General features: G+C 42.1%; 2 protein-coding genes across 4 annotated transcripts; one reads left to right on the forward strand and one right to left on the reverse strand.

Moving 5' to 3' along the window:
• Window positions 1-9,873, forward strand: ANKRD22 (ankyrin repeat domain 22). 3 transcript variants are annotated; one of them, XM_059476788.1, is made up of 6 exons: window positions 1-219; window positions 4,675-4,866; window positions 5,629-5,736; window positions 5,994-6,071; window positions 6,913-7,011; window positions 9,788-9,873. In XM_059476788.1, the coding sequence occupies exons 1-6, from the start codon at window positions 199-201 to the stop codon at window positions 9,836-9,838; spliced, it is 549 nt and encodes a 182-aa protein (XP_059332771.1). In that variant the 5' UTR covers window positions 1-198; the 3' UTR covers window positions 9,839-9,873. The 3 variants fall into 3 exon arrangements, with proteins under 3 accessions (XP_059332771.1, XP_059332770.1, XP_059332769.1); XM_059476787.1 differs by lacking the exon at window positions 9,788-9,873 and adding an exon at window positions 7,623-8,691; XM_059476786.1 differs by lacking the exons at window positions 1-219; window positions 9,788-9,873 and adding an exon at window positions 7,623-8,691 and having other exon boundaries at window positions 4,615-4,866.
• A 131-nt stretch (window positions 9,874-10,004) lies between these two features.
• Window positions 10,005-23,270, reverse strand: LOC132075977 (lysosomal acid lipase/cholesteryl ester hydrolase-like). Its single transcript, XM_059476785.1, has 10 exons — window positions 22,901-23,270; window positions 19,540-19,690; window positions 18,134-18,248; window positions 16,451-16,649; window positions 15,727-15,836; window positions 14,092-14,228; window positions 13,366-13,506; window positions 12,171-12,242; window positions 11,179-11,247; window positions 10,005-10,243 (listed from the first exon to the last, which is right to left on the reverse strand). The coding sequence occupies exons 2-10, from the start codon at window positions 19,681-19,683 to the stop codon at window positions 10,010-10,012; spliced, it is 1,221 nt and encodes a 406-aa protein (XP_059332768.1). The 5' UTR covers window positions 19,684-19,690; window positions 22,901-23,270; the 3' UTR covers window positions 10,005-10,009.
• Between the last annotated feature and the right edge of the window lie 316 nt (window positions 23,271-23,586).

The raw sequence follows: 23,586 nt of genomic DNA on the forward strand, positions 1-23,586 counted from the left end.
TGTTTGCCTCCCTGGGCCGGGTTTCTGAAGACAATAGTTTTATGCTACTAAGTAGAAAGCACTGAGAGGAAACACAGCTTAAGAAAAAGTGATACTTTCACGTTTACTATTAACCAGATTCAAACAGGCTCGAGCACATTTCAAGTGAGGGTAACTTGGGCTGTTGAACAAGAAGGAACTCCAGAGTGAAGAATAGGCATGGGAATACTCTATTCAGAGGTACGTGACCATTTTCTGCAGTTACTGACGCTGTTCAAGGGATGGATATTCACTGGGCTTGGTTTGCTCCCTTTGCAGCCTCCCATACTCAGGCTTATAGAAATCTGGAAGTTTTTTCCCTTTGGAAATGTTTTCCTTTGTCTATTACAAGCTGTCAGTAGTACTGTTTATAGAAGCAAAAAAATAATGCACTAACTGGCATAATTATCGTGGTTTCACGAAGTGAAATGTGTTCAACATTTTCTGTTGTTCTGTGTTGAGATCAGAACGATTCTGTACATGGTGCAAGCAACAAACAGCTTTGCAAAAAGAAGACAACTACTCCTGCATTCCTTGGCTTACACTGAATAGAGATAATTAAGTTAATGCCTAAGAAAGCATCCCATGCCCCCCATATCATTTTAGGAAGGTAATTGTTTTTTACCTTATCTTTATGGGTTTGTCCCCAAACTACAGTTCATTTAATATTTTCCTGTACTTTAGAATAAATTCTACCCAAACGTATTCTGTTATAGATTTCCCATTTGTACATGGGGACAAATGAGGATTTTGGTCCTTTGTGACTATGAAAAGAGTGCGTTGCACTGTGTTTGTTTTTCTGGAGGTAGCATTACATAGCTGTTGCTTTTAAAGGTTACATTTCTATGCTGAAAGCCACTCTTTTATTTTCAAAAAGCTATTCCTGAAATCAGGAAATCAGGCATCTTCTCCTCTTTCAGTATTACAAGGAACTTGAATCTGTGCATTCATAGGGTGATCAGCTGAAGAGACTGTAGCTTATTCTGAAAGGATTTCTTGCTTCTCTCCAGATCTGCTACTCTGGGATAGTATTGCAATGGAAATCAGTGTTGTCTAGCTTAATTACACAGGTTTTTAAAGCATGTTTAAATGCAGTCCATGTTTCTCATGCTTATTAGTTAATATTTTCATATAAATTCATTTTCTCTCTTTAAACATTTTGAGAAGCAGTTTTCTGCATAAATTATGGTTCATATGGTAAATGATGTAAATTATACAGGATAGAAAGCTAGGCAACTGAAAATAAAGAATTGTAGGTTGCCTTTTCTGAGTAGCAGAACTTAGATATTAGTGTATTCCTTGGCATCCTAAACATAATTTAGACTTTCCTGTTAAGTTGACAGCATGCTGTTCATATAATTTTAGTGCAAAGGAAGAGGCTATGGATTGGTTCAGAATATTTTGACATTGCAAAATGTTTTCCTTTTTTCTAAACAATTGCAAAGACTTGATGTAATTTAGGCAATCCCCTGGAGTTCTACAGGAGGAAGCAATTGCAACTGAAATTGCTCTCCAAGTTGCAAGACAGGCTTTACCTTCACCTCCTCTCTATTGGTTGAATGCTTTGTCCTTCATACTGTGCCTTTAACCTTTACTTGGCTGGTAGAACTTGCTAAGTAGCTGGAGGTTTATCACTAAGCTCATCAAAGCTGAGCAGAGGGTGATGCAAGAAACTCTGAAAACACCAGACAGATTCAGATGTGCTGGTTCATCTGGATCTGGGTAAACTGCTAGGACCTAGCATCAATCATGTTCCACAATTGATTAAAAAAAATTAAAAAATTGGTTCTATAACTGCCCTTTCTGATAGTGAAAGTGATATTGCTTTTCTTGCACCATATATTTGGTGATCTTGTACTGAGTGGTCTCAGTCATGAAAACCCTTGCATGTCCTGTGAGTATTTCTCACCTTCCCTGAAGCCTTTTATACTGAACAACTAAAATCTGGTCTGAAGGGCTTGCAGAAGAAGTATTGGAGAAAGAGAGATTTTAAACACTCAATTATTGGCATATCTAATCTTCAAACTCTATTTTCCATTCTCCAGTGTCTGCCCACTGCTTTTTTTTTCAGCTGGGCAGACTGTGCTCTAGTTTATGATTAGCCCTGATGCTATGGCTGGGAAAAGGCACCTCTGGAGAGGGTTAAAGGAGTGTTTGGGGCTGTGATTCTGGTTTTTCCCTCCCTTCCATGTACATTTTGTGCAGAGTCACACTGTCAGGTTCGTCCCACGCACCGTGTCTGAATGCTGGGTGGTGCCGCAGGAGTGTGAATGAGAGCAGAGCTGAAGGGCTTTGCTGCCAGATCCTCCACAGAGGCCCTCTCCTCCTCTTTGCCTGAGCTGGGATTGTGGCTCCTACTCCCCCTCCGTGCAGAGCTGAGCCCGTGTCTGTGTGGGGTGCAGTGTTTGCTGTGCCAGTGCTGGCTCTGCCCTGCTGCTTCATGGGGGTGGGCAGGTCTGCTGTGAGTTCCCTGGGCAGCCAGGACACTGGGATTTATAAATGAGAGGGTGTGGGCAAGAGAAGCCACTCTGTGTCTTGGACTGCAAACCACTCCTCCAGAAGCTGAGAACTCAGTTCCCAGTGGTGCTTTCTTCAGAACTTGTTGTCGTGTTCTCTTCTCACACATCCCTAAAGGAGACTCCACAGACATGAGCACAAGACATGAACTTTGGGTTCCTTGGGTATGGCTTGCCCCTGGCATGTGAGGCTCAGGTGTTCTGAGAACTATTGCATAGGTTTATTTCTCTCTTGTGTACGATGAGTGGATAACAATAACATAGCAACGGTAATAACCATAACACAAATATGAAACTGGCTGTATCACTACTGAGGCAATCTTCCAACACTGTAGAAAACAGGGTGAGATTTTCCAGCCCCTTATCCTCCAGGATAGGTTAAAACAGTCTAAAGCACAGTTAGTCCTCCTTTAGATAGGGTTGCCAGAGTGACAACCCAAAAAAAGTGAGAGATGGAAAAGAGTTTTGTGGCTGAGGCTTCACAACCACAGAAATCCTGGCACAGGCTCAAGCCCCAGCCTGGGGCCAGGCAGGTTTTGTGTCCAATCTGTTGCTACTGGAAGCTTGTTTTGTTACTTTACTCTGCTTATGAATACAAATGTCTTTTTAATTTTCATGATAAATTTCTTGGTCAGATGTATCAACTTTTTTACCATATTCCTTGAAATTAATTTGTCTTCTTTAATACTGTCCCTTTAATTTATTTTGGAGCACCAGGGACAGTGCTGTGTCTCCCTAGCCCAGCTGAACAAATCAACCTTTCCTCAGGCTCTTCATGTTCCTCAGTTGTAGAGATGTTTCATGCTCCTGCCATGGTCTGAACTCATTTTAGTTCTGGTTCTGGTTCAATGCAAAACCCCAAATTGTATATGTATACTTCTATACAAATATAGACAGATGTGCAAGTTTAAAATATGGCATGTGTTCTTTGTAGTTTTTGACTCATAATTAGAACAAAACAAGAAGTGGTGTAAGGTCTGGTAAGTATGTAAATACTTTCTTTGGAAACAAATCACTTCTCTTATGCAGCTGTCCAGAAAACTAAGCAGTAATTATGCTGGAGGTAAACATGTTTTGTAAATCAAAGTTTGGCTGAAAATGTGTAAATAAGATGAATATTTTTAATGCAGGAAGGTGTAGGAGTAGAGGGGAGGACAGAGAGAAGGGAACAATCTGGAGGAGTGAGGAAAGAGCTCAGAGATCAGGACTAGATCTTTTTCAGATAAAGTATTTAGAATGTGAAAAAAGGAGAGTGAAGAGGAAAACTACAGCTAATATTTAAAGAAAATATCTGTTTTGGAAAATTTTGGATAAAATCTTCAGTATCAAAGAAAAGACAGACTTATTCTATTTTTGTCTGGAGAATTCAAATGCTACCAGTCTGCCTCACCTCTAAATGTTAGTTTCTGCCTGTATTAGGCTGTTAGAACCCTGCAGTACTCCTGCCCTTCCCAGCTTCTCCTTAGTCTGAATTAGTGCTACAGGAGATGGAAGAAATTGCAGTTTAGGTCAAGGATGTGTAGAAATATTGAGCGAAAAGCTGAGCAGAAAGCAGTTCTCAAAAAAAAAAAAAAAAAAAAAAAACCAAACAGGATCTGACCCGTGGGCACACTGGCATGGGGATTTTTTAGGTATTTCAAGGTCTAGAAAAGAAACATTGGTGGGGCTTGGTTTTTCAACTTTCACCTGAAGTGTGGCTCTCTTCTGGGAATGGGTGAGTCAGGAGTGGCTCATTCTGCTCAGCCAGAGGTAAAGCCTGAGGAGAACTCGGGCACAGGGACTTGTCCCTCCCTGCTGCTTAACATAGTGACCAACTATATTACAGAGTTATATCCCGTCAGAATGGAAGCTGCTTTGGGGGTCTCTTTGCTAATGGCTGCAAATATACAGGACTTATTTCCTGGGTTATAGAAATAGCATCCAAAAGGAGCAGAAAATCCATTCCACTGTGCAAAGGCTGTCACTTTGGGGCTGGAGGCTGTGTAGAGCTGCAGGAGCGTCTCCTACCACCATCTTCTGGAAGGCACCAAGAACTACAGCCTCTGCCAAGTGTCCTGGGGTGTGTGAGGAGTCAGCCAGGATGGGAGGTATGGATGTCTTAGTGAAACACGTGCTGATGAATATTATCTTCTCACTTCAGCCCATCTGTCAGGCAGCTTATAACAACGATTTCAACAAAGTTCATCTCCTTTTGGAGAGCAACAGCAACTATTTGAATGTCCAGGACAGCTTCCTTGGAGACACCCCCTTAATTTGTGCATGTAAACAAGGAAACAACAGGATAGTTAACTATCTTCTTAGGAAACATGCTGATGTCAACCTCAGAAATAAGGTAAGTGGCCGCTGACTCTCCTTTTTGGGACTGTTCTTTCAGATTCTTGGTGTGCCAGTGGGGACACTGGAAAGCACAGACAAACATCAAGTTTGTTTCCTATTGAGCATACGTGGAGAAACAGGTGGAACTAAAAGGCTTCTCTGCTTATTTTGGGGCTGTGTCCAGCTCCATTTTGACAACCTGTAACAAGTTTAACACTGTAGCACAAAACTATGCAGACCTGCCCTTTAGTTACTTTGGTATTCAGTATTCAAGGATTTTTTTTTAAAGCTCTATTCTCAATAGGAGTCTGTGGGGGTTTTTGCTGCTTTCCTCTTTTTCTCTGATGTCCCAAAAGCGATGTCCTAAGGTCTCACATATCCTTGCTTCAGTAGTCAGCACCTCCATAAGAAGGAGGGCTGTGATGACTCCTCCTGCTGATTTACCTTGCTGTGTGGCAGCAACAGCCACATGAGATACCCACTCTATCCTTTGAATTTCTGCAGCCAGGTCCAAGTTTGCCAACACACACATGGAATCCTTTGGATCCCACATCCTCCTTGCATGTGTAGTCCAATTTCCATGTCCCTCTATGTGTTAATGTGCTTCTACTTGAAGGAAGCAAGATGCATGTGTCTATTTCTGCTTGAAAATCACAGGAGATTTCCTATTAGAAATTGTAGAAGAAAGCTTGTGGAATTTAAAATGGTCTTCTCTAATCAATGTTAGTCAAAGTGAGATGACTGAATCTGGTACTAATGAGAGTTGCTTTGTGTTTAGAAGGGCGGCACTTGCCTCCACTATGCTGTGAGGAAACGGTTCACCTTCCTTGACTACGTGCTCATCATAATCCTCATGCCAGTTATGCTCATTGGGTACCTTCTCATGGTGAGTCTGGAGGGAAGCAACAATGACTCTGTACCTTTCCCTTGCCATTTTTCCTGGCAGTGTTTCAGGCCATATCCAGCTCTACAGAATATGGGCTGCTTTCGTGAAGGAACAGATTTGTATTGCTGCATCAGTCTGACATTCCCACAGACCATGCCTCTTTTTGGGAAAAACCCCACTGTATTTAGCACAAATATACTTTAGACTATATGCAAATTAACTGTTTTACTGTGTTACTCTTGCCTTGCACCAAACAGGTCTCAAAGACAAAACAGAATGAACACCTGGTCAAGATGTTGCTTAGAGCTGGAGTCGATGTGAATGCTACAGACTCTGTAAGTAGGTTTATACAAATGCAAATGTGGCTCACAGGAAGGAAATAACATTAAAAACAGACTACAGAACCTTCTACAGCATAGCTGGAGTAGGAGCATCAGGCACTGAACTCAATAATGTACCAGGAAGATTCAGTGCTTCTGCTTGACACTCAGGCAACAGATTTATAGTGGATACAGAAATAATCCCCCACTGATCAACTAATCCTCCCTTTCTGAACAATGCCCTCATAAGAGAATCCAGGCAAACTGGGCTCAGGTACTGATGTATTAAATACTCAATTCTGTAAAGATTCTAGTGATAAAAGCATCTGAGTTTATCAGCATTTATTTTGAACTGGAACAGAGTTGTGGGCTACAGGGCAAGACCCTGTGTCTTCTTTTGCTCTTCAAAGTGTGCTGATCTGCCCTAAACAGAGTTATGTATCCACTATCCTACTTGGGTGAGGTAAAGAGCTGCTCTTCTCCAAGGCAGAAAAGGAGAAACATTAATTTTAACAGCAATGAAATTCTAAAACACTGAAGTACAAGCAAACAGTATTGTTTAAGATGTAGTTTCTGAGGTCAAGCTCATGTGATCCCCTGAAATTACTGGTTTCCTGCTAATGTATCAAACCTGTTTTAGCAGTTGCATCCCAGGGAAGGAATTAATTTTTTTGATCCTGTTTTTCTCATGGTAACGTGTTTGTTTCATCTTGTACTGTATTGTGACAGGAAATGGTGTGTGTGTTTTGCAACCAGCTGTTAGGGGGAATCTGATATCCTACAGGTAGTCCTACTTACCTAAGCTCTACTAAAGAAGTCAAAGAAATAAAATTAATTTGCTTCCCTTTCCCTTCAGTCTGGCAGCACAGCCCTTCACTATGCTTGTGAAATGAAAAACCAGGCAGTCATTCCTCTACTGCTTGAAGCTCATGCAGACACTTCTGTAAAGAATCAGGTAAGAAGGTGAAGTTGATAAATGTATTGTTTATCATGGTGGCCAGCCAGTAGGTACATTGTAGGCCTTAGCTGGTGCACAGCAATGTAAGGAAAAGGGTGCACATCTTCCTGGCAGCCAATCTGTTCCCTGTTTTCTACTTAGCTCAGAGCTACTCTATAGTTGTTCCTAAGATGTAGGCTGCAGGGCAAGGATAGAAGTCTTCTCAGGTGGTTTTTGTTCTTTGAGCACCCCTCTTCTGAGAGGCTAAGTCAATCTGCTTTTGTCACCAGAACAGCTCAAGTGTTTCCCAAATCAATATTGACCTGGGAGTATCTGCACTGCTGAGTTGAGGTGAGCAGTGTATTACCTATGCTGCTCTTGAAATCAAATCTTAGCTGAGCTCTGTACATTTGGATATTACTCCCAGGAAAAGTGGAAAGGCTTTCCCTACTGTAGGGGAGGTCTCTGTTCCTTTCTTCAGCCAGAGCAGTATAGGCCCAGCATGTCCTGAAACCTTTATTTTAGAGCAGAAGTGACAGGGAACCTTACACAGGGGGCAAAGTTAGGAAATCTCTTTGTATGTGACCCATATCTGTCATATTGCAATGTATTTAATGTATTTCTTTCAGAATGGGGAGACTCCCCTAGATATAGCAAGAAGATTACAGTTCCACAGCATTGAAAGCATGATAAGAAAAGATTCTTAGCCATCAAGAACTGTCAAACATGCAGAAAATTACCTCATCTGACAACCCACCTTTCAGAACAGCAGAAGTGGGGGCTGATACTTGATAAAGACTCAGTCCACATCCACCCCTTCCTTGCTGCAAACTTGGACAATTTTGTGTGAGATTTATCAGTACCCCAAGGCCATGAAGTTAATTTTATTTTACTAAGCCATGAATTACTACAATAGTGTTCAAAATATCGCCCTTTGCATCTGCTTCATCAGTTTTATTACTTGACTTCTGCAGACTGTGCATTTTGAAAGCTAGCTATAAAATATCTGGAAGCCTAAACATTGCATATGATGGTTGGCAGCCAATGCAAAAATAAAATATCCTTTAGAGTGTGTGCTACTTGTTCCATAGGGAAACTAAACAATGTGCTACAGCAGTTATAAAAGGTCTGGTACCCTTCTTCTTAGTGTTTATCTTCCTTCAATGGGAGGGGCTTGGAAAACGGATCTCTCAGTTGAGCCCTTCTTTCTTCCATCCTTCCTACGATTTTCACACACCTTAATTCTCCCTGTGTTACTACAAGAGTAGGACTTAGGTTTCATCTAAGAAACAGCAAAAAGAGATTCAATCCCTTGGTGGATTAGGAAAGAAAGTCAATTCCCAGATCACTTAAATGCATTAAGAAATAGTAAAGAAAATATGTTTGGCTCAGTAGAGAAACAGGTCTCTAGACTAACTTTCCAATATAAACAGTGCACTAAAGAAAAAAAAAGAGTCAATAAATGAAATGCTGTTGATGGAAACCAGATGTGTCATTCCCATGGGACTAGGCATGATAGCCTGCTGTACAGAGTGGTGCATGCAGCAGGGGATAATACCAATCACCATAATAATATATCCACGAGTCTTCTCTTGCATAAGTGAAGGCAGAAGAAAACCTGCAGTAATAAGCAATGTATCAAAGTGGTCCAGTGCTTTGTGATTTAATAATGCAGCAATAAAGGGGAAGCTCCTTTCATACACTGCTGTGTTGTACCTCCTTGGTATAATGGATCTTTATTTTTGTTGACAATTTTGGCCTTTTCCTGTAAGCTGTCAGAAGTGCAGTACAGCATTGCCAATGGTGCCACAGTAGGCGTGTGGAAAAGCTAGTGTACTTTTCCTGTGTTGCAAAGCCAGCTATATTGTTCAGTGTAACTATTGTATTGGATGTCAACTCCAACTGCAAGGGTTCTTGGCTTGGCAAGAGGAGCTTGAGGCTGCAGCCAGAAACACTCCATGAAATAAAGCTCCTGTTGGAGCCTGTAATAATGAACATTTTGTGTGCAGCCTGGGGACAGACACTCCAGAGCAGCTTGAGGTGAGAAGAGGGGAGGCACTTGCATGGATTGTGAAGACGCCATCACTTAGGGCTGATGGCTGGGTGGAGAAAACATCCAACTGCTGTGCCATGTTTCAGGAACTGCTTGAATGAAGAATGGCCCAGACACAGAGCTGTGTAAAACTGAACGCTGACAGCTCAGAGTGCCGGCAGCAGCTTCATTGCCAGTGTGAAAATAATTCATAGGGTGGAAGCTGTATTGCCTGGAGTGCACCTTGCTGGATGGGTCTACATCTCCTTATTCCACAGCTGCCATCTGTGGTCTTTGAAACTGTGAGGGGCTCAGGGTGTGTGAACAAACATTTGTGTGACTTGTAGGCATGGGGGGTAGAGGAATACTTCAGTAAATTTTTTTGAGGTTGGATTCCTTGATTATTTTAGTCATCTATTATCTGCTCAGCTTCTTGTGCTTGAAGATCTCTTGGTTGTGTTGAATTTAAGGGGTAATTTAAGGAGGGAAAAAAAAAAAAAAAACAAAACCCAACAGGTTCTGTCAAGAGGATCAAGAATTTAATTTAAACAAAATTGTTCATTTCAACAGAGAAATGATCAAATCACACTTTTGGGTCTCCCTAGGAAGACAAAAATTGGGAATGAGAATGCCTCAATTGGATGAATAAGATCCATCTGAAAAAACAGAATTTAGGCTTAGGGAAATTAGTCTTGTAGAAATAAAAACTTTTGAGGTTTAGTGATCCCTGCAATATGTACTCCAATGTATTCATGTTTTCAGCTTTCATTCTTATATACCTCGGACTTCTCAGGAAGACAGCAGTCACAGTAACACCATGGAAAAACTCAAATTATGAGGAAAGCAAGAAATAAATAAGAACAAATAAATACCTGTAGAAGTATCCATTATGTGTGCCTGTGTGTTTACCTCTTCCCCAGATACCACCCTTATTGCCAAATAGAAATTTTGGAGGTTTTTATAATCAACACTCTGCTCATGGTTTCAAAAATATTTTCTTAATAATTCAATGATTTTCAAATACATTTTCTCAGTTGCATCAAGGCCCCAGATGAAATCGAGATGTCCCCATGCAGGAAAATGCTCATGGTAAATGAGATTAGTGATCCGAGGAAGAAGCCTTGCCATGTCTGTTGGGTCTGCAAACGTGTCCTGCCCACCACTCCAAACAGCAGTTGGCACCTTTATCTCCTCTATCTTGTACGCAGGAGGAGCAGTCTGTAAGAGAGGGAGACCTGAGTGAGTGCTGGGTATCAAAGTTATGTTTAGAGAAAGGTTTCTATGCAAGCACCTCTCTTGGTCTTTTGCCTCTGCAGTAAAACCATAAGGATGAAGGTCACTCTCTTACTGTTCATTGCCCTAACCCCATTCCCTGTCCATGGAATGACCCATCCTATTCCTGTTCTTCCTATAAAGCATGGCTAAGGGTTGTCCTGCAGTTTGGTCCTGCTTGTGCTCTTCAGAGGTGTGGGCATGGAGAGAACAGTGGCAGTATTCATCAGTCTGGAGATTTTTCTGGAGATTTTTCCTCTATGTATTCAGGGTGAGAAGACCTATAAGTTTTTTGCTGTGCACAGAGTGCAGATTTTGGTCTTAGTTCTCATGCTTGGAACTGAAGTGGAAAGGAAATAATTTGGTTATTATTTCCCCCCAGAAAATTTCTGAGTGTGCAAGATAGAAGTGACTGATTGTAGCTCTGGAGCCTTTCTGTTTGTGAAAATCAGCATTTTAGTACAGCACAGAGCACTGCAAGTCAAATGTGCTGGTTAAAAGTGAAATGGTTGCCAGTCCACTGGAGAGGTCACTGTGAGATCTGATTCCTCTCTTAAATGAAAGACAAGCTTTGAGGATTTTAGAGCAAGTGAAGAGCTCTGTACTCACCCAGTCCTAGGACTTGGGTGTGGTTCTTATTAAATTTTGAAATGACATTGAGCACATCCCAGCATCATAGGGGAGACAAAATGAACTTCTGTTAATTGTCTGTAAAGGTCTATCTCTGCCTTGTTTGTGAATAGACTTTTACACTTGTGTGTGATTCAGCTGAGACCACTCTCCCCCTTGTTAATACTCACAGGTGCTAAAATTTGAATTTTTCTATCACTAGTTTTACCAAGACTCAAGGGTAAGTTCTGAGGGGGTCCATTTTGTCTTACCTGGTTGTATTTCTTCATGTTTTCCTTAGAGCCATAGTCATAAGCTTGAAACCGGTCTGTATGTGCTAGCTGTTAAAAGGACAGACAAAATAAAAGGTATGAGAGATGAAGGAGTAGAGTGCAAGAGGCATATTCCTGCCTGTGAGTTAAGTCAAGGCTCAGGTAGTGGATTGTGTTATTCCCACACCTTTCTCTGGTTGCAGGCTTCCAGGGTGCTGAGAATAGATCATAGGATAAGTGTCATCCTTGCTTTCTCTCTTGCTAACTTTCTGTCCAGATCCTTATCTTCCACCCTCGGTATGTTTTGTTACTTAAAATTTTGTTTTACTACCTTAGATAACAGAAGTGGGAATCGCTGTTTGTCATACAGAATTGGGTCCAGCTGTCACATGGAAACAGAACCTGAATGTCTATAATGTATCAGGGCTATTACAAGTGTTACAGCATATTACAAGTGTTTGTAATATGCCTTGCAGGACTGGTGAGTGAATACTTGGAGTTATTTGTTTGTTTTGGTAATTTAATTTTTTGCACAAACATGACAAGCAATTTCACTTGTGAGTGTTCTGTAATAAAGGGTGAGAGAAACCCAGTTTAGAAAACCTTTGCTTCCAAGATTTAAGTAGCTGGGTATGTGCTAAAAATCTGCCTGATGCATTGTCTTTGCTGTTCTATCTTCCTGTATCTGTGTTTGCTTTGCATCCACTTGAGTTCATGAGAGGTTGGCAAAATAAACCAGAGTCACTAGCTGTTCATGGTTTGTGTCCATTTCCTGGCTAGTTGTATCCTGTGGGACTGACTGTTGGGAATCTTTGTCTTCAGGAGCACATCTATATCCCAGACCATATTAAATGTGCAGGTGCTCATGGCAGGAGGTGAGAAGGTATGATGGTCAGTTTCCCAAATCCAGAGCCTCTGGATTTCCCTGTAGGCTGTCAGGTGCATAAAAAGCAGTAGTAGGAGATGGTTTACATGTCAGTTTACAGTTGTACCTGTCGCCAATGAAAAATGTTGTGTGCCGATGTCCCAGCTGGGGAATGTCCTACGTACATATCTACTCGACTCTGGAGAGAAAGCAGACATTTTATAAAGACAGACATCCAGTGCTGTGAGAGAATAAAACTGTGAAGAAAGTGAGTTTCTATTAAAGAAGTCAGCTTACAAAGCATTTTTCATAGTTCTGTTAGGGACATGTCCCAATTCCATCTCCCTGGATTCTTCTTCAGCTGTGTTATCTTGCTCTGAGAACCACATTAGTGACTTAAGCAAGGCAGGAAATATCCGTCATGGTTTAGCTCTGCAATTCAAAAGCTGCAATTGATTTTGCATTGAGCCATTCAGTCTAACTGCTTTCCCATATGTGCTTTTAAAAAGGATTATAGATGAAAAAAATGGGCCCAGTTGTTAGAGACACTGCAATAATAAACATTATACAGGCCAGCTTCTGCATACTTTGGCCACTGTAAAGGGGATTGGCACCACAGCATCCATATACTGGCAAGCAGAGGGAAAACTCTGCTGTCTCTCCTGTCCCCTCTGATTGATGCACAAGTGTTTGTGAATCCCACTGTAGGTGTGCTGCACTCCTCAGCACAGTGGAAGGACTTTCTGTAGCTTTGCTCCTTGTGGATGGAGCTGTTGGGCCCAGTTCTAAGGTCAACAAAGCCAGGAAAATGTCCATTACAGTAGTTCTTTGGGACCAAGTTTTGGTGCAAATAGTCTGAAAATTGGGAAGAAGAATAGGTTTTTCTCCTGTCTTTTAGCTATTTCAGTGTTCAGAGGACCCCAGTGTCTATATGCTAAAGAAGGAAACTGCCAAATATATTGGCAAGAAGTCTGACTCCATCACTCTTTGTCTCTTTTTAAAGATCATCTGTGTGTGACAAAAATCTGGTTGGCTTAGCCCCAAAGAGGATACATCCTGACACATGCAATATAGCTCCACTTTGAACTCAGCTCTTTCTCTCTGCCACCGGAATGTGCCCAGCTGTTGGTCCCACCCATCACCTGCCCTATCCATGTTCCCACTGCTGACAGTCCTGGCATTCCCTCGGTCTGCTGAGAGCTACATTGTGGTCAATGTGCACTCACATGCATGACAGTAACTAGACAAGGATACAGTGCACAAATGCAACTGCCAAAATCCCTTCAGTTTTGCTCTGAGTAGGTGTTCTTGCACATACTCACCGTGTTGATATTTTTTACACTGCCTCCAGCTATGTAACAGAGAACATGGGCACAAAACTTATCCAGGCTTGTACAGAGCTGTGTCACGGGTCCTTTCAGAAACTCGATCTGGTGGGCAGCTCCTTTGCAGCCAAATATTAACTGAGGGAAAGGAAAAGTGCAATGCCTTTTTTTCTTGTTACAGAAGAACTTTATGCAGAAAATTATTGCTAATAATTGTTGCCTAGCCTTCATAACACAGTAATCAGAGTGCTGACAGCTTACCCTCACAGTACCCCTTTAAAACACCATCTTCCCCATGGCACACCATTTATTCTTCCTCTTTCGTATTACTCTCAGCAATCCTCAAGCAAGCTGTCCTTCCATTTCTAGTGTGCTGACCCTAATGCCTACTCATTTTCATAAGTCCTACAGATTGTCACGTCTGTCACTGCAGTTCTGGTTTAACTCCTCCTGCATGAGGTCAGCAAAATTTTAGTTAAACAGAAGGAATCCTAAAACAGGACAGAGTTTCACAAGTCTCCTATTCATTGGGAGCTGCTGCTACAAGCTCTATATCCTAACTATTTTCACCACAGGGTTTGGGAACAGGTTTTTGAGAGGACTCAATTCATCCCCAGCTCAGTGTCAGCATTGTCACTTGTTTGGGAACACTCAACCTCAGGCTGAGGGAACCCTGTGAAGATCAGTCAGGCATTGGACTCTTAGAAGGAAAAAGTGACATACCCTGAGCAGTGGTTCAGGAAGATTTGTTATCTTAATGAGAGGGCTTGTAGCATGTGGGCATGCAGTCACTGGGCCCAGAGCAAAGAACACTTTCACCCGTTTAGCCAGCTCGGGGTACATATAGAATGCTATGAAGCCTGCAAACACAGAAGAGACAGCCTGGGTTAGTGAAGATATCCTCCACAGACAAACTAAATACATGAACAGCAGATAGAAAACAAGGCATCATAGCATGTTTGCAGCCCAGTCTGTTGTGTTTGTGCTGCAGGTTTTACTTAAGGAAAGTGTTGAACTGAAATCCTGAAACTAATTTTATTTGGGAGGCAAAGTTCATTTTAAGGTTTAAAACGTGTCTGGGCATTGTCTTTATCAGAAGCGTTTTTGTAGGGAACATATCAGTGAGGTTTTGAAGATATCATAAATTCTCAAGTTAATGAAACTCTTACTAAAAAAGAGTTTTTGAAATTAGAGTCTCTAAAGATCTATGCATGTTTATGCTTTCATGAAACTATAGAATAATTAACTGAATACTGGGAGCTTTGAGTATTTGAACTGATTGCTTGCGCCACAGGCAGATGATGAAAGCCTAGATGCATGGTTTGTTTTGCCATGGGGATACTTAAATACTCTTATGAGAGGCAAAAAAAAGAAAAGGTCAGAATTTGTGACGATATATGATTTTTCCACACTTCCTTCTCTTTTTCTCTGGGTTGTTTACACTAATAACTGGCAGTGGCTTCTTTCTAATCAATGTCCATTCATGGGTCTTATACATAAACCATAACCATCATAACTTTCAACTGATGCTAAAAGAAAATTTGCTGCATTTAGAGGCCATGAAATGAGTAATGACAAAGGCTGGATCTAAGAGAAAATAAACTATTAATGTTTCTACTTTCCTGATTTTTGTTCTTTGACACTATGTTTTTAAACAGCAAAGTGGCCAGTTATAGCCTGTCATTAGCTACAACTTAAATTGTAAGATTTAAACAAAGTCATGACTTAGTAATGCTAAGGTTATTTTTCCTTGCCTTCAAGTAATTTAGTTTAAATAAATGTATTCATGTAAATGATGTATTGTATGGGCTGTTTTATCTTTTCAGTTTTTCCATCCTGTTCACAAGAACAGGGTTCCCAGGGCAGTGGTCACAGCACCAATTCTGCCAGAGATCAAGAAGTGTTTGAACAGTGCTCTTAGGCACAAGGTGAGAATGTTGGGGCTGGCCTGGGCAGGGCCAGGAGTTGGACTTCAGTGATCCTGTGTCCCTTCCAGCTCAAGATATTCTATGATTCTAATTGTCTGCCTTAATACAAAACAATTTCATGTAAATTCCTGTTGCTGAGAAAAATACCCTATAGCAGTACAAGCAGTACCCAGTAAATGACTGTTATTATGTCTGTTATTATTTAAAAAGTTGAACTACCACTGCAGATTCTATTAAGTTTATTTGCTTCTTAAGGGTAACCAAAGCTGATTTAAGAAAAGTTTTGCATATTTTCTAAATCTCAACACAGAAAAATCTCTATGTTTTTTCTAATTCTCTACAAACAAGAAAAATAAGGGAATTAGTGGGGAGAGTCACCTACTGATCAAATAGGAACACAAATGGTTGTCAGTAATTCTCCTGACATTACCTGAAGTTGACCCTTCAGAGTGACCAATATAGTAAACATCCTTCTGTCCAGTTTTATTCATGACGAAGTTCAGTTCTGCTGGAATATCATATTTACCCATTTCATTGAAGCTGTGGGGAGAAACACAAAAAGCTGGCAGACAATGTGACTGTCACAGTGTGAGTTCCTGACTGTCAGTTTTGTTCATGGCAGCGAGCAGGAGCCATTGCAGGAGGAGGCTGCACACGGTGTCTGCACCCTTGCCTGAGCTGGGGAATGGGCAGAGGGTGCAGCTGTGCAGCCTGGCTGCCTGGTGCCCTGGGCTCTGTGTGCATCAGGTGCCACTTTCACCTGACAGCTGCAGCCCCTGGGGAACTGAATTTAATCAGGGCTTTCACCTGCATGGGTTACAAAACACATTTCCTTCCCTCTTGGCTGAATTCAGCTGTGAGAGATCAGATTTCTAGACAAGACTGCTCAGCACGTTCCAGATGAGGTTCTTGTTCCCCCTTTTACAGTACAGTCTCCCTTTTCCTCAGCGTCCCATTTCATTTCCCAGTCTGAAATCTCTTCCCCAGCCAATGCTCCCAACTCTGGGTAGTAGTGAGCATCCATCTTTGTCTGGTTCTTTGCTCTCCTGGGTGTAGATCCTGATCTGATGCTGGTTTAGGTAAAGGCCATCAGGCTGAAGCTCTCTAGTCCCCTGGGAGTTTCTATGTTGAGTCTTTGTCTCTCAACTGAGTACCTGAACTGCCAGAACTCCTTCTGGCAGGGCTTAAGGGTCTTGTGTTTTAGAGACCAGGTGTTCCCCCTGCTGTTTCCCAACCAGACATCATAGCCAGCATCTGCAAGCACGAAGCCCAAGCTGTTGTTGGGCAGGTTGGAAATCCAGTGAGTAGCATCTCCTAGAAAAGCATGTTGCAGGAACACTGCAGGCCTTTGCCCTGAAAAAGATTAAAAAATACTTTTATTGGAACAGCAATTAATGTGTATTTAATATTGGAGCACAGAGTTCAGTTTGTGAGGTTTCTGTCTTCTAGAAGCTCCCAGGAGAACTATACATAGATATTGGTTTGAGAAACCTGAAGGATTTTTTCTATGCAACCAGGAACCATTTAATGACATTTCACAACAATTTTATGACAGGTCTGGCAAATAATCAATTTACTGAGGATGCTTGTCCTACTTCCTCTTGCACTGGAAAGGCAGCTTATGGCCCCCATGCTGAAACCATCTACCCAAAGGTGAAAACTGCTCAAGGCACAACAGTGTATGGAAGAGGAAGAAAAATTAAATAAATCCAAAGAAGGATTAATTAATCCAGACAGCAGACAAAGAACTTAATGTTACAACTTACTTCATAAGTTTTTTGACCAATCACACACAGCAAAAGCATATTGACAGTAGTTTTCTCTAATTACTATAAGCACAAGTACCTTTGGTTAAAACAATGCTTACTTATTTCGAATACAATACCTGCTTGTAAGCCTTAAAACACAATGCACAGAGCTCCATTATTAAGCTTAGAACTTCCTAATATCTCACTAGATAAACTTTTCTGCAGCTTAGGGAGTTATTCTAGACAAGCGTTAATACACACATAATTGTTCTATTTGTCCTTACTTTTCTACTTCTTACATAATTTTTCTGCTGACCTATCTCATGGCTGCTGCTTAGCTCTTATCACAGTTCTGCTGTCTCTGATGCCTGCCTTTTGCAGCTTTCCCAAAACCCTCTGATTTTATGGATTCCCACAAGTAAGCACTGAGCAGGGAGAGGCCCCTGATGTAACTTGGCCAGTTTTATTTTGAGAGTCAGGCTGGTCCAAATTATCTCCAAAGGAGATGCAGTTAGGGGAAGGCATCCAAATAAATTATTCTATAATACTAACAAGGACTAATAATCAAGGTAACAGTACCCAGGGTACCTCAAATTCCAGCTAGAAATTTTTATTCAATTCAGAAAATGTGATGAAACAGATGAAATGCATTTGCTTTTCATTGACAACCTGGTTTCTTTCCTCCTTCCCTAAGAATATCTCTGTCCTTCAGAAGCCTGGGAATTATTCATATGCCTAACCTCAGAGGCTCTGTTGTCAGGGTACTATTTTATATGTGTATGATTTATGTTGTTAAGGCAAAACCTTCCCAAATTCTGTTTACCAGCCCACCTGCCAGACCATTTGAGGGAAGAAAAGCCTCCAAACCTTGTATGTAACACCATTATTAGGAAAGTCAGAAATAAGGACAGAGACACTGAATGTGTGGACTTCAGATGGATTCAGGATTTGAGTCACACTTCTGACAAAGTGTCCTTGTGGAGATGGAAAGGAATGAAACACTCCATTGCCCATGAAAGGGGGAAAGATGGGAATCCTTGTAAGAGTTGGCTCCTCTCAGACCTTCCTTGTGTCCTGTAATTGTCACACCTGTATTTCGGTCATTCCTCCCAGCAGGAATTCTGTAAACACCAAGAATGTATCCATCTTCTGTTGTAACTTCATATTCCTCGCTGGGGTATCCATGATACCTGATAATTTCACTCTGTGGAAAGCCAGGAGAGTTTGTTAATGTTCCAGTTGTCCTATTCTAGAGCCTAACTAAGATGAGCAGGGCAGATGTGGGATGTGCTCTGATGGTAGCGCAAGGCCCCAGCCACAGAGACCATGGCTGAGAATAAACATTACAAATCTTGTAAAAAGATAAAGCAAAGTCCTCTTCAGACCTGTTTAGATGTTGTTTGTCTGGTATTTAGCCCTCTGTTATGGGACAAAGCAGAAATGTGCTGTTACCAGCTCCCTTCTGAGAAGTAGTTTGTCATGTTATGCAAGGCTTATACAATTGTACCTTTCTACAGATTAAATATGCAGCTGTATCTGTGTAAGACAATGCCAATGCCTGTGGGGATGGTCCATAACAAATCACTTTTTCGAAAAGTGTGGTTAGGCAAGTCATACAGGCAAAGCAAACAAGGGTGGAGATCTCATCAAAGGAACTAATGGGACCACCTACACCTAATTTTGCATGTACTCTGAGGAAACCTTTGGTGACTCAGGGCAAAGCATCTTTGATTAGCTTGCATTGAGAGAATCTGAAGAAGGGGTTCAACCTCCCTTACCACAGTTCTGAGCAAACAGTTTGTCATGGAAGGGTAACACTTTGCTTCACTTGATATTAGAAACAGCCTTTGCCTTCACTGCAAAGGAATTTTTCTCTGTGGCAGCCCAGATTGTTTGGATATGAAAATCAAGGTTTCTTCCAGGCTAGTGCTGGAAGGTTCCTTGTTCTCTTGCCAGGTTTGCATTCCTCCTGTTCTGCAGTAGCCTGAAATACCAACATGTGTTGACAAAACTGACTGCAAACAGATATCATGAGCCATGACACAGCTCCACATTTATCATATATCTGTTGGGCTTCACTCTAAATGAAGGCAGCAAAGTCTGTTGTTCAGTTTAGCATGGACTGGAGCAGTAGTCAGTGCTCTGTCCACAGCCAGGGCTGAGTCTGGACACTGGGACCACAATTACATGTTGTGGATCTCCAGTGCCCCTCAGGAGGTTCTGGGGTGCTGCCCAGCCTTGGAAGCAAAGGCAGCAGCCAGCAGTCCCCACTGCAGTGCTGTGTGTCTGTCCTCATGCAGTGAGGCACATCCGCCCCTGGCGCGTTCAGAGCCAGCCCTCACGGTGGGAGTGACCCCAAGGCAGTGGCTTTGGAAACAGCAGGCTGGGAAAACAGGAGATGCAAAAGGGGCTCTTCTTAGCTTTCCTGACAAGGAGTGTTAGTTATACGACTGGAAAAGAAGCTTTAGAAAAGGAAAGAAGGTGACCCAACTTACAACATTCATGAAGCATTCCGGGTTGCGACTCTTCTTGCAGCGGCTTGTGTCAACACCTGCACTGGAGGCTGCTGAGAATCCTGCTGAGAATCCTGCTGAAAAGGCAATTCCCTGGGAGCAGAGCAGCACGAGGAGGCACCACATCTTGGGGCTGTGTGGAAGAGCACATGCAGGGGTGCTTGTGTTAGGAAGAGAGTGGTGTGGAATTCCACAGGAGGACCCAAGAGCAGAGTCTCCTGAAGGTTTTCTGAGAACTGTTCCCCAGGGACTGCCTGAGTAACAACCTGTGTGGGGATGGGCTGTCTTAAACTCACCCTGTTTAACAGGTAGGATTGCAGAACAGGAGTGGGAAGCACCTGGGCATACCATGCAAGAATATGCCTGAGCACTCTGCAGATTACAAGAGAACTGGGCTTGGCAGCCAGGGCCAGCTCTTGGCACAAGCCTAGCAGAAGCTTGACAAAGAAACATGATCACCTGAGGTGATTGTCACCCAGCTCGCCCACCTTTATCTGCTTCCACCCTTCTGCCAGCAGGAGAGGCAAAGGGAGAGGAAAGCACTGTTTGTTTCCTGTCTCCTCAGGAATGAGGTGAAAGAGGTTCAGGATGGGCTCTCTTTAAGCTTGCCCTCTCTTCCTCTGGGACTGAATGCTATTCTGGTGTCTGTCAGTGGTGTGCTGGGGGGAGGGACCAGATAATGAGGCTCATGAAGGGGTCAGGAATAATTCAGTCACTCTGTGAAGAGATTTAATGGATGTTGGGCAACATGCTTGCATGTTCAGTGCCAGTTTGTGCTTTCCTCATAGGGTGATGTGCCCCAGAACATAATCAGTTCCTCTGAGAATATCGAGCAAACAAGGTGACCATGTGTGGGTCCCCAAAATCCCCATGAGTCAGTTCCTAGTCAGCCTTACCTTTTGGCCACCAGGCAAGCAGCCGTGAGGAGAGAGCAAGAGATCCTGAGACTGCCTTTTTGCTGCCAAAGGCATGTCTCCAATACCTCTTAGAAATGGTTGTCTGTAGTGCAAATCTTGTATTGGTCATGGGAAAGTGAGACCTTGCCCTTTCCTGGGATGATGGATGGTTCCAGATTAGCATTTCTGAATAGAAATTGCAGAGTGCAGTCAATCTAGTACCAGTTTATGCCAACTCCATGTAAAATAGATATGCTGCCAGGTTTTAGTCTTTATTTTCTAGAACCCAGATCAATGAGTGCAGGAACTGAGCTTCCCAGACATTTTGACAAAAAAGATTGGTCCGGGAAGCTCAGTACTGTGCTTACATATTCAGGAAAAGCCACATCATACATCATACATCAGATTTTTGTTTTATGTGTGAGGAGAGAATGATACCTCTGAAGAGAAGGGTAGTAGTATAAAGACCATAAAGATCAGGCAGGAGACCTGAATATTCAATAGTAGAATCCATGGGACTTAATGCAGTGTAAGGCTTCAGCTCATTGCAGCACCTTGTAAGAATGCCTCAGCAGGAGTGGCTGGGGACACCACTGCTCTTGCAGGCTGGGCTTCCTCAGAAGAAGAGGACAGGTTTCTATGACCATGGTGTGTTTGTGTTCACCATCCTGTCCATCCTTTAATGGACTTTTGATGCAATTGTAAAATATCTGCCAAGTCCAGCACTGAGACACAAGCCTGCAGCAGTTCCTGAGGACAGATTGTCAGGGAAGGACAGGGAACTCCAGAGGGTTCAGCCTTGCTGGGGGAAGGCAGGCAAAGGCAACTGGTGTTATGCTCAGCAGCAGCCAGCAAGAGAGAGATTGTCAGCATTTCAGAGTCCATCTAACTTCACAGTAGCCATAGCATACATGGTTTGTGAGTGAATTTCATAGGAGACCTTCCTGTCTTAAAGTTTTTGTTAGGAAGTTAAGCAGGCTCAGGAGACAAGTCTTTTGGGAACCAGGCATTAGACATGGAGAATGCAATTTTTAATGATGAACAGAGGTTCTCATGCAGCCACATGTTTCCTGAGTCTGCTTCTAGCCTAAGACATCTGTTATGATGAGATATGCTGCTCTGTGAAGTTTATTTGTACTCAGGAATGTTCAATATCAAGATCAAGAGAAAATAAGGAAGTATTCCCCATAAAGTAGTGGGGAAGAAGAACAAAATTTGTGGGATGAGAGAGAGATAAACAAGGAAAATATGTTTTGACTTTTAGTGATCTTCAATTTGGCCTTTAAATTTGACTGAACAAATTTAAAGAAGTCAAACCTCATGAGTCATCAAACAGTTGAAATGAGGTAGCTTTTGGAAACACCCAGACCTTTAAATTTGGCATAAAAACACACTTCATTAAATTCCCTTTGTATATCAAATACTTCTTAATTTTTTGTCAAAACAGGAAGCCTCACAATTACATACTCAGGCAGTGCAACACTCTGTTTTGCTTTCTGCTGTTTTACTCTGTTCTAGTGGGAGCAAAATATGCCTGCCTCTCCCTGCACTGGGAATCTCAATTTAACAAGAAAAAGTTCTGCTAATATCTCAGCTTGTTTTCACATCACTCAAAAATTTAATTGAGGCAATGCAAAGGCTTAATCATTCCTCTTGTTAAGGTAAACGTTCCCCAATGCACTCTGTGATCACCTGGCTTGGCTGGCATGGATTATGGACTTCCAGGTATTCACCTTTTACTCAGAAGCAGGGGGCCAAGTAGCATCAACCTTGGCAGGCTACTGCTCCCTTAAACTCTAGGAATAAAGACAGGAGATGCAAACAGCTGTTTTCATCTAGTGAGATGAAGTCATAAGTAACTACTGAGCGTCGCAAACTGTCATAAAAGAATATGCTTAGGTGGAAAAAAGATCAGGGAGATAAATGCCCTTGAAAGTTCCTCTACATACTTTTAAGATTTAGTGAAGCTAAGTTGCAAGCCATTCTGAAATTTGTCCTTTTATCCTCATGCCTTAAGCAGTCTAAAATTTACTTTATAGAAGCTCTAAGGCATAGGCACACCAACCAGAAGAGCAACTGTGACTAAACATGCATGAGAATTTGCTGTCTTACTCACTAATAAAACGTAAACCTGCATTATACAGAAGGAACAGGAGGTCCAGATTACACATTGCTGCAATACTTGCACATTCATTCCCTTGTTCTCAGAGGGAAGAAAACAAGTAGGAAAAAATTAAATAGTTTCTCTTTTTTTCTTTTTTGTGCAGGTCAAATATTTTGCCTTCTAGTTTAAGCAGAGAAGCACTTCAGTGCATCGCAGCAGACTTACAAATGAGAGGAAAAACTCTGCTTACTTCTACAACCAACTGCACAGAAGCAAGGCAGCACATCTTCATGGAGACAGGAAACAGAAAGAGACCACGAGCATGTATGTACAAGTAACTTACCTCTGCTTGGACTGCCTGGCTTCTGCCTTCTGCCACGGTCACTGGTCTGTCTCCACCAGCAGACTGATTCACTGGCAGGAACCTGCGCCGATGAAAGGAAGTCCAAACAAAATGAGCTCTTCAGGGAAGCAGCTGTGAGTGTCATGAGCTGGCAACAGGCATTGCAGAGCGTGTTTAAGTGCTGACTAGGCAGTATTTCAGAAGTGGGGTAATCTTTGTGATGAAAAAGATGATCTGGTTTAATTCACCACCCCAAAATGCACCATGGAGCAGGAGAGTGTAGAGACTACCTACAAATCAGTGGTTAGAATGTTTAGCTGGGACCTGGGTGTTGCAGTTCACTGGGGCTGTGGCAGACCTTGATCTGCACTGTTGCCCAACTGAGGGGCTGCTTCAAATGTAATCTTTTAAGATGAAAAGGAGGAAGTGTTCAGCTTTTCTCAACATAGTGTCTCAAGAACACCGTCTCTGCTATTGCTTTTCATTTGGTTTATGTTAACTTTAACATTGCAGACTGACCTAAATCTGTTTTCCAGTGAGCAATACAACTAATGAAACCCACCTTATTCTGCATTAATTACACTCCAGTGACAAAGAAGGCTTGAGCACATGTAACCTTTTTCCCAGTGAGGGAATGAACAAGGGTTCTTGTTTATCCCAAGCTATTTTCATCACCTCTGAAAACA

Source organism: Ammospiza nelsoni, chromosome 8 (genome assembly GCF_027579445.1).
Source record: "Ammospiza nelsoni isolate bAmmNel1 chromosome 8, bAmmNel1.pri, whole genome shotgun sequence".
Classification (NCBI taxonomy): Eukaryota; Metazoa; Chordata; class Aves; order Passeriformes; family Passerellidae; genus Ammospiza; species Ammospiza nelsoni.